The 15993-nt window shown below is 39.0% G+C and overlaps 1 protein-coding gene across 1 annotated transcript in view; it reads left to right on the forward strand.

The window, feature by feature from the left end:
• The window catches only part of CDC5L (cell division cycle 5 like), a 35452-nt gene that overhangs the window by 7900 nt on the left and 11559 nt on the right, over window positions 1-15993 (forward strand). Inside the window, exons 7-14 of the mRNA XM_082757783.1 lie at window positions 1290-1434; window positions 1913-2101; window positions 3009-3157; window positions 5765-5927; window positions 7313-7477; window positions 8812-8892; window positions 9234-9479; window positions 12109-12306. Of these exons, the coding sequence (XP_082613909.1) occupies window positions 1290-1434; window positions 1913-2101; window positions 3009-3157; window positions 5765-5927; window positions 7313-7477; window positions 8812-8892; window positions 9234-9479; window positions 12109-12306 (1336 nt within the window). The remainder of the gene's footprint in view (window positions 1-1289; window positions 1435-1912; window positions 2102-3008; window positions 3158-5764; window positions 5928-7312; window positions 7478-8811; window positions 8893-9233; window positions 9480-12108; window positions 12307-15993) is intronic.

The raw sequence follows: 15993 nt of genomic DNA on the forward strand, positions 1-15993 counted from the left end.
TGTGCTTATATATATTTTATGTACATTTTATATATATTAATAAATCATATATAACATATTTATACAAAACATATAAAATGTATAGTCAAGAGTGTATAAATTTATAAACAATATACATATGTTATACATATCTAAGCATGTATTTGGCATATATTTAAGTATATAAAGATAAATACAATAAATAATAACGAAACGTACTAGGTCCTGGAAGTGTCTGAAATAGAACTTGGGCAGGGGTTATGTTTTCCACGTGACAGATGTTAGTGCAGGTCTTTTTCTGCACTTTTTTTGTGCAGAAAAAAAAAAAAAAGATGATCTGTCTTTTTTTTTTTTCAATCTTTCTAAAAGATCTTATTAACCTTTTCTGCATGAGAATAGAAGACCTTGTAGACATCGGCGCTATTTATATGTAAATCTTGAATTTGAGGTTCATTTTCTTGTAGCAGTAGATTACTCATAATATTGCAGTCCTTTCTCCAAGTCAAAACATTATTAATGTTGCTTATAGGAGTAACTTGTATTTATTGCAGTAGTACTTTTGATAGGAAAATAGTGTAATAATTCAATTAATAATCTTAAGTAGAATTTCCTTAAATGCTTAATTTCTTCCCCTGCCACAAATCTCTAACCGCTCAGTTGAGAAGTCAAAGGCACATCTTCAGCAGCAGCAGTATGGCACGTATTTAATTGTGGAATTGCATTCCCTGTTCCTCCTGCCCTGTGCTTTTTATGGAGAGGGTAGGTCCAGTACTACGTGCAGTTTGGTTTATTAGCTTGTGGTATATTTAATTCTTTATGTATGGCTTTTAGTTTAGAGAATCTGGTAGAAGGTTCAAACTGCTATGTATTGCTAAGTTATGATCTCAGAGGTTGACCCCATTGCTGTATGAAGAAAATACCATATTCATTAAACGCTGAGAACTTAGGTCCCATATTCCACAGAAAATATTCTTCCTTTAGCAGCTGCCGGAGGAAGAGGACCCACTGATTCTAACTGTGTAAATTCCTGAATGGGCATTTTGTCTTGCTTCATAACCCTGTTGATTGTAGCTGAAGCAACAACCACCTGTTGCCTAGTTCTGTAATGCAGAAGCATTACACTCTGTTGTTGTAGGTTCTGCAGCAAGATCTGTAGACCGTATCTAATTAACTTGTACACCACAAGTCAGTTCACTCTTCCCAAAACATGCTTTATTTCAGCATATCCAGCTTTTGCTAGGGTACAGGCTTTTTGTTCTTTGTTTTACTTTGTAGCTGTTCTAAAATGATTCTCTTCTCTGTATTAATAGTGAAAGGGAAGGACGAGAGCGCAAAAAAGACAAACAGCATATGAAGCGGAAAAAAGAATCAGACTTGCCTTCAGCTATTCTACAGACCAGTGGGGTGTCAGAGTTCACAAAAAAAAGAAGTAAATTAGTGCTTCCAGCACCTCAGGTAAATAGCGCATTGATCAATAACCAACTTAAACGCCCAGTGCCAATCAGCAGTTTCTGTTCTGTCAGTTGGATCTTGTGATCATATTCATCTTACTATACCTGGGGATTTTCTCTTTGCAGGAAGGCATAACCTGATCAAAACCCATAAGCCTAGGTGGAAGATTGATCTTGGAGTGATTTTTTTCAAGTGGAGTTGGTGGGAGATGTCAAGGGAGATGCGTTGTATTATGTGTTTGGACCTTCTGTGCATGGGAATGGGGTGTATCTTGTGGCCATATTTTAGAAACTGAAGTTTTATTCTTTAGTTGGTTTCAGCATGCAGGTGGCACTAATGTAGTACACACCTGGGAAGGGGGTAATGGTGTGAGGAGACTGTTCTGTAGTGCTTTTAAAACAAATGTCAAGTACCTTCTGATGTACAACAGGCATTTTGTTTTTCTAAAGATAATGTGTTTGTGGTTGTTTTCTTTTTAAAGATATCTGATACAGAACTTGAAGAAGTTGTAAAAGTCGGCCAGGCGAGTGAGATTGCACGCCAGACTGCTGAGGAATCTGGAATTACAAACTCAGCTTCCAGCACTCTGTTGTCTGAATACAATGTGACCAACAACAGCATAGCCTTGAGGACTCCGAAAACTCCAGCAGCACAAGACAGGATCCTGCAGGTAGAGTATAAACGGACAGAATAATCTTGTGGGTTTAGTGCAGTGGTCAGTTGAATAAAAAATGTAAGTACCACCAAAGCATTCCTTAGATGTTGTATGTTACTGGGGTTTGAACTGCTACATGATCTGCAGGACACACTGAAAGGCATAGATGCAGGCCCACTTCTATCTGATCAGTTGTTTGTTAGCAAGTTTAGCTTTAACCATTCTCCCGGTACCTTGTATAGTTTCTCTTTGTGTAACTCGCATCCTTTAAACAATTTATTTTATGTTTTTTTCAACTTAGTTTGGTATCCAGCTTTTTTTTTTTTTTTCAATTAACCAAAAGTAATTAACTAAAACAATAAAATAATATTTTTCTAGCACTTCATTTGCTTAAAAACACTTAAGATGGGGATTCTTAAAAACCCTAGCTGTGCAACTCTGAATTACATTCGTGTTGCAGTGATTGTGTGAATGTCTCAGTTCTTTTAAAAACTAGTAGCACCAGGTAATGTTTTGTTGTATGTGGGGAAAAGGCTAAATGAAATCACTGCTGCTATTTTGTAAAAAACTGAAAGGACATGTTGATAATGACTTGAATATTGAGTCACTAATGAATCTTGCAAATCTATGTAGTCTGACAAACCAAAGGAATTTGAAACATCAGTCAACCCACTCGTTTTTGCAATTCTAATTGATAACATATATGACTGGCAATGAAGATTAAAATTGCTTTCAGCAGAACTGTAGGGTTTGTAAATAACCAGTGTACTGGTGTTAAAAAGGGTTAAACATTTTCTACAAACCGGTTGATATTCAAATAGCCCTTCAGCTGTTCTTATTGCTAATGAATCTGTGAAACATGTATAGCAGAGTGACTCTGAAAGTCTTGGTTAATGTACCGTCTGTGTTGTCTGTTCCACAGGAAGCACAGAACCTGATGGCTCTCACCAATGTGGATACCCCCCTGAAAGGAGGTCTGAACACACCACTGCATGAAAGTGACTTTTCGGGGGTAACTCCCCAGAGGCAGGTTGTTCAGACTCCAAATACTGTGCTTTCCACACCCTTCAGGTAAAAAAAAAAAAAAAAAAAAAAAAGTGTTTTTGTAACGGGTGCTTGGCTGAGCATGTATCTGATGGACCGAAGGAAGCGGCTGTCAATGTGTGAAGTAATAGGATATGACCAGTGCTGCAAAACAAACTCTAACCCCCTTTTATTTCAGTCTCGTGTTGAACAACTTTCTCCTTTTCTGTATCTTTTGCAAGCTCAGCTACATTATCTTCATCTGTATATGTATAGTTTGAAGGAATTTTGGTCCAACATGAGCTCTTCTGTGGTCTGGAGCAATATAAGTTATACTGGAGTAATACAGAAGTATAAATAGTAAGATGGCATGTCATTCTGTGTGTGGATTCTAGCCTTTCCAAAGTATTACCTCTGAGCCGAAGGTGTGGGAGGTCCCTTAGCCAAACCCACTTGGAACTTTTGAAAAGCTGGGGTAAATATTTTATAAGCCATATATATACAAAATAAAATATTTCTTATACTGCCAATCTAAATAGTATGGAATTGTTAGTTTAGCTCTTAGAGTGGGTCCTGAATAAATATATATCCCACAAAAGCCAAATAGCGTAGAGCTAAAAAATATTACACTTTGTACGTTTTGTCTGTCAAATTTTTCAACTTAGGTTCTATTTATACTTGTACCGTGCCGTTAGGAAAAGCGGAGAATGAAATAAAAGAGACCTTTATGGCAGCTTTTCAAAAGCAGCTTTATTTTGTTATTTAAAAGTTGTATGCAAAAGCCCTGCTCTTTTAATTGGATCTACACAAATGATCTGTTGGAGTCAGTGGAGTGCAGAATGAATATAGGGTTTGGCCCGGAGTGATCTGGCTGCTCATTTGGGTTATTTTATATCAAAAAAACATTCTGATTCTAAAGACATTCTGATTCTTTTTGTCTGTTTGTCTTCTGCGGTGTGGGGTTTGGGTTTTTCTGTGTGTGTTCTTAGCTTCTGAAGTTCAGATTTGCCCGTGTAAGTATGGTAGCTTTGTGTCCATTTGGCTTGCTATAATTCATAGTTCCATATCAGTTTGAAAATCCAAGACCTTGAGAGGGGAAAAAACATCCACTAGGTTGTTAACAATAAATAAAAGGAAGCTCTAACTTTTTAAGCAGAGTAGTAAAGTAGAGCCATTGTCTAATGGCAAATAGAGGAAGTATTTAGGTACACCTATTTTTCCTACGATGTCATGAAATCTGTAATATTTTGATGTAAGCTCCTTATGGAAGTTGTTGCCTTCCATTAGATTTTATCGTGTCAGGTCATAGTAGTAAGAATTATAAAGTTGAATCTTACATGTTGAAAAATTTAATGGGTATTTAAACATTGTGTGTAACTGAGACAACTGGAAAAAAAGCTATCCACTTACCTAGAAACTGTTTCTCCTGAAAAGTTATCATAAAGCTTTTTTTTTGCTAGTATGATCAACAAAATAAATATATCCTATGAAACAGTCATTTGAAAACACAAAATGATTTTTCTTCTGCTTTTTTGTGGGTATCATCCTGCAAATGTTACTGTCTGTATTTGTTATTCTAAAGGAGTTCATAAAAGTCTGAACAGCCTCAGGTGAAAGGAAATTGTCACTGGCCACTCACAGCCATGCTCAGTTAATAAGGCGCTGTGGTATCCCTTAGAAGAGGACCAGTAGAGCATGTCAGGCCTTGTATGCAACTGTTTATCCACTGTTCTGGCATCGTACTGGCACTGCAGAATTACAGTTACTAGTAGTGGAAATAATGTATTAAACCATCTTGTCCTGTTTGTCTCTGCCAGGGTTATTCTCTACAGCACATTCAGTTTTCATTGCTGCCTGAACATGTTTACTTAGGTGCAGATGAGTACCATAGCGTAGGTTTTTTTATGCCAATTTTACCCCTTCCTGAACCTGTTTTCTTTGGGATGTTTACCAGTGTCTTACCATTTTTTTTTTTTTTAATTTTGTGTTTCTCACACTGTGTGGCCAAGAGAAAACTTGTAAAGTGCACAGACATGGCCCTGGATACAGTCACACTCTTTCATGCAGTAGGTTCAGTAGGATGGAAAACAATATTTCTTGTCAGTCTAGAGAAGTAGCAATTGAGGCCTACAGAATCTAAAACTTACTCTATCTTGCCTAAACTTGGGTGTTGAAAAATGATTGGTATAATACAATTATCTCTTCAATAATCAATTAAAGCAAAGACCTGTCTTTGGGGCAATTCATTAGGTTGTAAGATGGGACAGCTGTTAAGCCATCTGAATTCAGAGTGAATGACTTGCCCCAGGTGGTAGGGAGGTCAGAGGTTGCAATTAAATCCTGATTGCTGTATCCCAGAATGAGGACTGGCGACTGGGTAATCTCTCCTCAAAAGCAGTGCTGGGAGTTGATGTAGTTCCTAAAGCTTCTCCTAATGTGTTGATGTGCCTGAAAGATCCTTGTGTACACGTTGATAGGTTTAAATAACTTATTTGATTCTTTTAATTGCATATTATGTTTTCACAGCCTTACACACACAACTGGATTGAATGTGTTAATTGTATTGTGTAACTTTCTGCAGCACTCGGATGTTTGAAAGTAAAAATATTTTGGGGGAAAAAAAACAAATCAAAGTTGTATTTGCACTTCCTCTAGAACACCTTCTCAAGGACAAGAAGGCTTAACTCCTCGTGGAGGACTAACTCCTAAGCCTGTGGTTGGTACAACTCCTGGTAGAACTCCATTACGTGATAAATTGAACATCAACCCAGAAGAGGGGATGGCAGACTACAGTGACCCATCTTATGCAAAACAACTGGTAAGAACTGTATAAGGAGTGGAGGTGAATGCTCTCTTAACTTTCAGGTTTTTAATTTCTCATCTTCTGACCAGAACTTTATAACAAGTACTATTTCTACCATTTGTCTACAGGTCTGTATTTATCATCTGATAAAACCAAATCTTTGCATTGTCATACTGTCAAGAATTTATTTGAAAGAACAGAAATACTGCTAGTTAAAACAGCTTTGACTGTGTTTAGTGAAAGCACACCAGAATTATTCATCAAAGAAGATGTAGTTAAGTTTCAGTCTTACTTTTATCTTTGAAGCTGAGCAGGAAGTATATCTAAAGATTCAGTTTTCTTGCAGTCCTACTCATTCCTCAAATTCCTCAACATCCTGGCTTCCCAGTTTACCTACAGGGCCTTTTAATCAGTTTGTCTTGTTGACAATATTGAGCTGAAGGAGTTTAATTTTTGCCATAAGGAGCACTTGGTTTTAAGATGTTCATTAATCTGAGTCCATCGTGATTCTTTCATCACCTTTGGCAACAGACGTTTCCTTTCCTGGAGATGCAGCCAGATGTACCTTGCCAATTAGACTTGGCATAAAAAGGGCATATAACTAATGGGTAGCACCTTGTGAACTCCTTTTATGTGGCTGATTCTGCAGCCCTAATGGTGGCTTTGCATATCTCCCACCAGAGCTATTGACGTGTTTCTTTTTAGGCCTAGCTAAGAATATCCTCTTTGAATTTTTAGCATGTTCTTCTCACAGAAATAACTCTTTGACTTCAGAATTTCTTTCAGCTTAAAGGACAAGGCTTATTTGTATTTTGGTTCTATATTAGCCTTTTTGTCATAAGAAAGGGAACAGGGGATTTGGTTTCTGTATGGACTCCACTGACTTCCAGGTCCGGTGGTGTTTGTGACATTTTTGTCCTGTGCAGCAATCCACAGATATGTGACCAACTGCTGTGATAAAAATTCTAGTTAGTCTTACAAATAGTCCCATATCCATCATCAGTATGGATGCATTTTCACATATTTTCAGTTTTGGAAAGGCAAATATGTGAGTCTCCATGGTTGTACTGACACTACTGGGAGGGGAAGGCGCCAAGCTGTTGTTTTGTATACTTTATATATTTGTATGTTTCAGTACCTGTCTTTAAGAAAGCTGAAAGTTGTCCTTTAGCATCAGAAAGTTTCTCTGTATGTTATGTGAATAAATTTTGGGTAGTGGTATATAGGCTAGCCTGGATTAGTAATGTGTCCCCTTTTGTCAGACCTCACAAATTCTGTTTTTATTTGATTTGTGTATTACTTGTGTGTTGTTCACATCTGTTGATGCAGATAAATGGAATTTTGTCATACTGTGCATCAATGCATGAATTCAGAAACACATCTTAATAATATTCCAATAGGAGAGAGAGTCTCGTGAACACCTGCGCCTCGGGCTCATGTCCCTTCCTGCTCCAAAGAACGACTTTGAGATTGTTTTACCTGAAAATGCAGAAAAAGAACTTGAGGAACATGAAGTAGATGAAGCCTTTGTGGAAGATACGGCTGATATAGAAGCCCGCAAGCAGGTAGGTGTATGTAATGCAGATAGTGCTATTTCTTTAAAACAAAATACGTTCATTTTATGGTTTCATAGTGTCATACATGTTAAGTGGAGGTGGTACAGCTTCTACAGAATAACAGGAAAATGTACTTGTTCACTGTGGTGGCAGCACAGAAAACATACATACAAGCAGAATCAGTTTTCTCTCTGAACCTTTTTCTTTGATGGTAGGTAACATGCCTTATTTTTTGTGATAGTCTTTAAAAGTGTGCATGTCCTCCCTTCTCCTTTTGTTCCCTCAAAAGATAAAAATATAATTAAAAGCATTTTTCAGCAGATGCATGTGCTTAATTTTAAGCATGTGAGTACTGTGCATTTTTCATTTTCAGGTTATACGCTCAGGGTTAAAAGTTATTGTTTATAAAATAGATACAAATTCAGGCAGGCTGGTGGAACACTCAGAGATCTACTAAGGAGTGAATTGTTCCCCATTTGTAGGGGGTTACGACAGGATTACTCAGGCAGCCAAGTTGTGAATGGGTTTCTGTTGTTGTTGTTTCAGAATTAAAGCCTGGAGAAAGTGATAGTTTGTTTTAACAAGTGAACAAAATAATTAAGACCACACAAACTATGCTCTGATATCTGTTAAGTGTATCCTAAAGCGTCCCATTTGGAGAGGAACAAATTGTGCACATATAGGCATCTATTGCATGTAATAAAATAATAGAAGTCTGCATAAACATGGATAATTTAGGTGTGTGGAATAGAGAAAAAAATCAATTTCTAATATCAACTAAAATAATAGCAAACTGCCTTTCAAATGGAGGCATGACATGTGTAGGATCAGAACATGGGAGGTATTGGTCATCATCCCTGAAGTTTTAGGCAATATTTCCTTTTCATTTTATATGGAAAAAAAAAAAAAAGAAGAATTTAAGGAGAAAAAGCAGTATGTAAGAAAAAAATCTCATGTTTTCATATGTTCACAAGTATTGTTTCACTGAAGTACGTCGTAAAAGAGGACAAAGATTTAAGAGTCTCTTACTAGCAGGTTTCCTATTTGGAGAGTTAGAGCAGAAGTAAAACCTGATGTGGAAAAATTTATAAAGGACTAAGTCTGCTTGGGATGAACGAAAATATGATGGCTTGAAATAGCTTTTTAGGATCTCTGTCACAGTCTGCTGTAGTCTTGTTAACATGAGTGGCAGTAAATTATGTCGTGTGAAGTGTGACCTACTCTGTGTTTTAGTACTTCAAGAAACTTTTGCTGCAGGAATTAGTTCTTTTTATCACATGTATTTGTAAGAAGCATCCGAATGTATTGCAGCAGTTGGAGTAACATTTAGCTTGTTTGTCTAGGCTCTCCGAGAGGCAGAGCGTGCGAAGGAACTGAAGAGAATGCACAAAGCTGTTCAGAAAAATCTGCCACGTCCTTCAGAAGTAAGTGGAAACAAAATTCACTTTGAAGAAAAAAATGCAGGTTTTAACCATTGTAGGAGGACATACAGCCTAGGTAGATCATGAAAGAATGAAATCCTTATTTGACTATGCTGATTTCAGCTTTTCATGTTGAAAATGTTCTAAGGTATTTCATACTTGTAGCCGAAAATACGACTGGGTTTGGGTTGCTGTATCTGTTTCATGCAGCAAGGGTTTCTGGCACCTGTTCACGTGGTTTAACTGATGTAAAATCATGTTTAAATAGAAGTATATGAATTTAATGTGCTCTTTGGTAATACGGTGTTTATGATTTATTTTTTTTTATTATTATTCTTGGGCAGGTTAATGAAACAATATTGAGACCCTTGAATGTGGAGCCACCTCTAACAGATTTGCAGAAAAGTGAAGAGCTAATAAAGAAGGAGATGATTACTATGCTTCATTTTGATCTTTTACACCATCCATTTGGAGACCAGTCTAGTGGTAAGAAGGGGAAAGGCCCAGGATTTGGAACCAACAATGCAGAACATATGGCTTACTTGGAACAAAATCCTTACGAGAAGTTCTCCAAAGAGGATCTCAAGAAGGTGAGAATTGTACAGCCTAATTACCCCTGACCTGAAAAAAAGGAAAAGAAAGTGGATTCAAGATTGTACAGAGTTGGGATATCTCCAGAGCATTGTGTGAAGAGCTGTAAGGGTAACTTAAGTGTATGTTTTTTTTTTTTTCTATGAGCTAAGGTTCATCTCAACACTCAGCAGGATGATAATGATGTATTTGTCCACAGACACAGTCTTCTGGATACAATTTTGAATGTGTTGTGATTGTTTATCATTTGAAGTAAGAGTAGGAGCTATAAGCCCTCCACATTTATCAAATTCTACTTTGCCTGACCTATAAAGTGATATTAAAGTACAGACACTTCAGTCCCATGTGGTATCCTCCCCGTGCTGCCTGTGTTGACTTTTAAGCCAGGATTACAAAGCATTTATTTTCTTCATAGCAGTGCAGACTAAGTATGACAGTGGTAGCTAGCTTATAACTGGGAGCAGCAAACAGGGTTGTTTAATGATGCTTCTCAGGCTTGATCCAGCACAGCAGTGCCTCTTGCAAAGCCTGCTGGGCTGTGGCAACTGATCTTAAAGCACCCCTGGTTAAAGTGCTGAATAGGCAGAACAGGTTGTCAGTGGACAAAATGAGAGTGTCTAGGCATTCTGTCCTCTTCTGCATTGTAATCCCAAGCTAAATATCCTTGTACCGAGGCTTCCAGTTCGGGCTGTTCATTTATTTAAACATCTACAGATGTTGCGCTTGCTGCCAAGTGACAGACAGTTTAGACACACAAGGCTGTGGTTAGCTCTTTCAAAGAGCTTCACCTGTGAAGTTGTGCCAGTAACCTTTTACGAAATGCTTACAGGAATAAAAATGATTGAAAAGGACAAAATCACATGCCACCAAATCATGTGTTGTTATGCACAGACTCCTGCTATCTGTAACTTGTAGTCTGACACAAGCTGTGGTAGCTCAGATCCTAAATCCTGTATTACTGTAAAGTGACTCTACAGATAAACAAGCAGATTTTAGATCTGTGTCCTTGACCATAGCTGACCAGTGAATCAAGAGTCTAAAATAAAAAAACACTGGACAGTATGTACTTTAATTTGCTATTAAATGAAAGATTACACTTGCAGATTTCTTAGCAGGAGAAATTAAAGATGGAAAATGCAGTTAGATCATGAATATCACTGTTCTGACAATGTCAAATTGTTCCCTTAGGATCAGCCTCTGAGTGCCTTCTCTTGTTTGTTTTGAAGTACAACAAGAACTGAGTTTGCTGTCACTTCATTTGGACTTGTTACACAGTCCAGTAGTTTTTGTCTGGAAATTTCCTTCAGAGTCCCTAGAAATTATTCTCTCTTAACTGATGGGCAGTTCTTTCTTCATACTCGCTGTCTGACATTCAGAATAATACTCCCTGTTTGTTTAAAATCAAATTCAGGCCAAGTAGCATTCCTATCTGCACCCCTGTCTGGGGTTTGTTTGCTTTCCCTTTTTTTGTTCTAGAGCATTTTCTACTGAAATTCCTTCAAAAAATGCTCCTTTCTTTTCCTGGTATATAGTGTTCTTTTGGGAAGGATTAGCAGTGATGCTAAATGCAGTGTTGTGAGCTGTGGAACTGTTTTGCTGTCACAACTAGTCTAAGTAGTTACAGTGTACAAATAGCTGCTAATTAAAAGTGCATTAATGTAAGCTGCAGCTTTGTCAGGTGTGGCTGGAGTACTTCTACTTTATCTGACTTGACCGTCCAGGACAAGTGATTAATTTGTCTTTCCCTGGTATCTCTGGAGTGATTTAACCTAGCAATGCTTTGAAATACATGCTTCCTGGACAATGTGCTGTTATAAAATACAGGTTGGCTTCCTCTGAGATATCTGCTGGTGATACAGAAATTAGCAGAATGCTTGTAAATGCTGTTGAAAGGGTGGAGACACACTTATAATCAACGAAATCCAGATCAGCAAACATGTTTAGGTGTTTAGTTGCAAATAAATCGTGAAGAGCTTGGTGCCTATGTAGCTCTGTGGGTTAGATTCTTTGTCAATATTATGAGTTGTGAAAACAACGCGGGTCTTTCCCATTAATTGCGATGTACTTTGGAAACTGAACTGGTAAGAGGAGAAAGCTCCTAGCTCAGTAGTAGTTCTCTACAAACACTGTACGCTTGTTAGAGGAGCCTTTCCTGCATAAAAGCTTACGCAGCTCATCCGTTAATGTTTAAAGTTGACTTTCCACACTGTGTGGAGAGGGGCAAGCAAAAGGAAATGAAAAGTGATTTTTGTTGCATAGAACAGCTGCTTCTGTCTGTGTAGTTCTCCCTCCCCTCAAGGTCCCTGCTTTTATCTCTGTTCTTCTGCAGCAAGATGAAATATCTGGTTGTGCCATAGCTTTCATTAGCTACAGCGGAGTGATGTCAGGTTTGGCCAAATTATATAAAATGAGGGATAGTTGTGCTGTGAGTAGCCTTCTAGCCTGGGTTTCATTTATAATCCACAGCATCTGTGTTAGATTTTGTAGTTAGCTTAACCTGATGGTGAGCTTTTGGTATGCAAAGAGAAACTGCCCCCATGAATTGTGTGCTGAAGGACTGAAAACAAGAGGAATTTTCTTGTACCCTGTGTATTGTAACTGCAATTTATTTCTCATCATTTCCAACAGGCACAGGATCTACTGGCACAAGAGATGGAAGTGGTAAAGCAAGGAATGGGGCATGGAGAGCTCTCAAGTGAAGCTTATAACCAGGTGTGGGAGGAATGTTACAGCCAAGTGTTATATCTGCCTGGACAGAGCCGCTACACAAGAGCTAACTTGGCCAGCAAAAAAGACAGGATAGAGTCACTTGAGAAGAGACTTGAGGTCAGTGTCATTTTTTTCTGCTTTTGCATTTTTTTTTTTTTTTTTTTTTAAGAGGTATCGGTCACTTTATAAATTCAGGTCTCTTGGTGGGATTCCTTTGAAAAGGTTGTTAAGAAATTCTCTAAGGGTCTTCATAGATGTTCTTGAGGTGTTCAAATTGCCTTCTGTCCTTTTCTCAAAGTATTCTTACAGTATTCTCCTGCACAATGTCCCTTTGCACTATTAGCTGTAAGACTGACTGCTCATGTCACCCCTTTATTCTCACCTGGAGAGAAGGTCAGCCTTTGCTCTCATGTAGTTCCGTGCAGTTTGTTTGCAGTTTTCTTAATCTCTGCTATTAGTGGATGAGATACCAGCTCTCTCTGGTTTTTCATTTTGTCTCTGGTAGTGGGCAGTACAAGATACTTCAGAGAAGGATGCTTTAAAACAGCCTCTGTCCCAAACCTCTCACAAGTTGTTTTCAAATCCAGAGTTGTTTTCTGATTAATGGAAGTTTATGGCATACTTTGCTATTGACTATTACATACGTGAAGGTTCAGCCAATTCCAGTGGTCCCCCAAAATGAAAAGAGTGGATGTTTGTGTTTCTCCATTACCAGGAAGTACAAGGCTTATTTACGTTTAGATTTAAAACTCAAATCTTGAGTTTGGTGTCGTGTTTGCTTCACAGATACTTCCTACAAGCACAGAATGACAGAGGTCAGATGGCAACATCTCACCGATGTGCCTGCATGCAGTCTGAGCACTATGGGAGAGCACTGGTACGAGTGGGGCAAGAACTGAAACGAGACCTTCCTGCTGCTTTCCGAGCTGTACAGGGCAGCATTCTCCAGTGCCAACTTGCTTGTGCTCATTTATTCAAAATGCAGCAGTCACAAGCCTTAACAAGGCTTTAAGATTTGATGAAGTGTCCTAGGATAGAGTTTACCCTTCCTGGGTTGCTGCTCTTTTTTTTGAGTTACTTCACAGTCTGTTTCACATGTTCATCCTCCAATTTGTTTATCTTCCATTTCAGCTCTGCTGAGCTCCTCTATTTTGAGCTCTCCCAACCTCTGTCATGTTTCTTGGAGGAAGAATGCAGTGTAACTGCACAGTTAAAGGGTTCTGAGAGCTTGTTTGAAATGTAAACTACAAGGAATACACATGCACTCTATTTACTCACCCGTCCAAATCCCATCAGAGCCCTCATCTGGGGAAAAAGAAGAGTTTTGCAGATGGGTTGTACTACTTGGAGCAGCTTCTTGATCTGGTTTGTGACACAGTGTAGGACTCCACCAAGCCAACAGTGGGTTTACTGAGACTGGGTGATTTCTTGTTTTGAGGCTTTTGTTTGGTTCAGCAGCAGTTGTCAGTGCTGTGTGTGTTACACATACAGCAAAGAGCGAGCTTGCAGTTTCCCAGTATGATCAGTTAGGGGTGTTAGTGGAGAAGAGATCATCAGAGGTATAGTGTGCTAACTAAAAAAGAGCAATTCAAACCTTTTGACGCTGATTTCTAGACCGTCACCCAAATGCTCCACTAAAAATGCAAATGTACGCAGCTTTTATGATAAAAGGTAAGCTAGGTTTACATGGTTTCTTCCCACAAAACACGTTTGTTCAGACTTGCAGTAAATTATCAACAGTTCTCCAAAATACCATTTTAGCCTAAAAAATTATGCAGGTATGCAATTATTTTCCCTTTTGTTAAAAATTTGAGTTTCCTTTTACAAGTTCTTCTCTATTTAACATCAACATAGCTACCGTTGCTGGAAGAAACAGGTACAAACAGATACTACCACAGAAATTAAATGAGAGGGAAATCAGAAAGGCTGAATGTTCACTTGGTTCCCACGTGAAATACAGAAAGAGCATGTGTTTTGTGAAGTCTTTTAGTTGTGACTTGTCCGTGCGTAGTCTTCCCTGTTGTTAGCCTCCCATTTGGGCCACGAGCCGTTCACCTCCGTGGTGATGCTAAGCCCCTGTCGTGCTGCTGCTTGCCCAGCAGAGAGCACCATCGCCCTGCCGAAGGCTGCCAGCCGGTCACTGCTCCCTTCGGAGCTCTGCTCTGCTGCATTTCCATTAAAAAAAAAAAAAAGAAGAAAAACTGAGCACAGCAGCACCCAAGCTTACAGGGCAGCAGGGGCTGCGCTGGCCTCGAGCCAGCACGCTGAGGGCTGTACCTAATTTGCGTATGAACGCTTTTGAAATTTCAATATTTTACGCCCCAAACTGCATTAGGAGAGTGAGTTATTATTAAAGTCGCAAAGTCAAGCGGTTGAAGTTAGGGAATGCACAGGCAGCCTTCCTCTGGCAGCCTTGATTTGCCTACGCAGATGCATTATGAGACAGCCTTTAATTTTGTGATTACAGCCTAGTATTTTTTTTTCCACAGACTCATTTACTGCACAGGATGGATGGTGCTTGCTTAATGAGTAACTATTGAATATTTTGTTTTCTCTTCATTGTTCAGTGTGTGGCCCAGTGCCTTTATGCTGCAGATTATTGTCTGAATTGGTTACTTCTGTGTGGGCTTCCTCGTGCTGTTAGTCTATCTCCTCCCAATATTTGAATGAGGAGTTGCCAGTGGCATGCTTGCTGAGGGTATTGAAGCAAAGACAGATCAAATCATCTCTTTGTCAAACTCCTGGAGCGTTTGCTCATTGCTCTGTAGTCAGCTAGGAAATGCAGTACGAATTGGAGGGTCTGTCAAGAAAAAACTGTTTTAATTCACTTACCAACATCGAGTGGGGTTCCGCAGAAGGGAGAGTGAACAAAGTCTGGCTAGCTCTGGCTATGATCACTTGCTGCGATCACAAGGCTCCGTGATTCTCTAACAGCTTCAGATTAGCTGGGAATTCTGAGTTCTGCTAGGCAAGGTGTCATTGCTTGGTGTGCCGATAGTAAGGTGGGAGAGCAAGCTTGTGGCTACCTTCAACATACCCCAAACCCCAGCCGAGTCATGAGCTGGGGCCAGCAGAGCTGGCTACAGGTGCAGTGGAAGTCCTGCTTTGCTTTTCACTGCTGTTGAGTGCAGGTGGACAGAGTTAAATTTGAGCTGAAAATTTCCCCAAGTGTATGCAAACTGCGATTCAGTGCAGCTCTGTTGCCTGACCTGTTTTAGAAGGCCCTTCAGCATAGGTCACTGGCTGAGTTTAGTTAATAATAAATCAAAAGTGTAGCAGCTTAATGAAGAAATGAGTGTACAACAGGAAAAAAAAAAGCATGACATTTTTTTCTACTCTGTTTCCAGAAATGGCAAAACTCACCTTCATTTTGAGTTTTTTTTTTCCGAGTAAAATTGTCTAAAAGCAGTATCAGTTGAAGTATCAGCAGTATCAGCTCTTTTAATGGGAAGTATCTGACAACCTTAACGAAAAGCAGTGATATTAGCTCTCCTTTCAGTACCCTGAGATATTTGCTTGTACTCTTAACTTCCTTTGAGAGAAGAATGGAAACTAAAATAGTCTGTCAGCAGCAGAAACTGATGCTGGTCAGCTTCTGGGGCTGCCTGTTCCCTTCCCGACTGAGTCTGGTAGAAAAAACCCGCGGTGTTCAGTGGGAGTTGCTGGAGACAGCTGCACATTGGGTAGTCACTGTCTAATACTTCCATATGGGACTGCTAACACCCTGCAGATCCTCTGGAGAGGGTTTAAAAAAAAAAAAAAAGGCAGCTTATTTCTAGCACTGTCTTCATTGCTCAGAGATTA

This window comes from Aythya marila (genome assembly GCF_965140915.1).
Source record: "Aythya marila genome assembly, chromosome: 3".
Lineage (NCBI taxonomy): Eukaryota > Metazoa > Chordata > Aves > Anseriformes > Anatidae > Aythya > Aythya marila.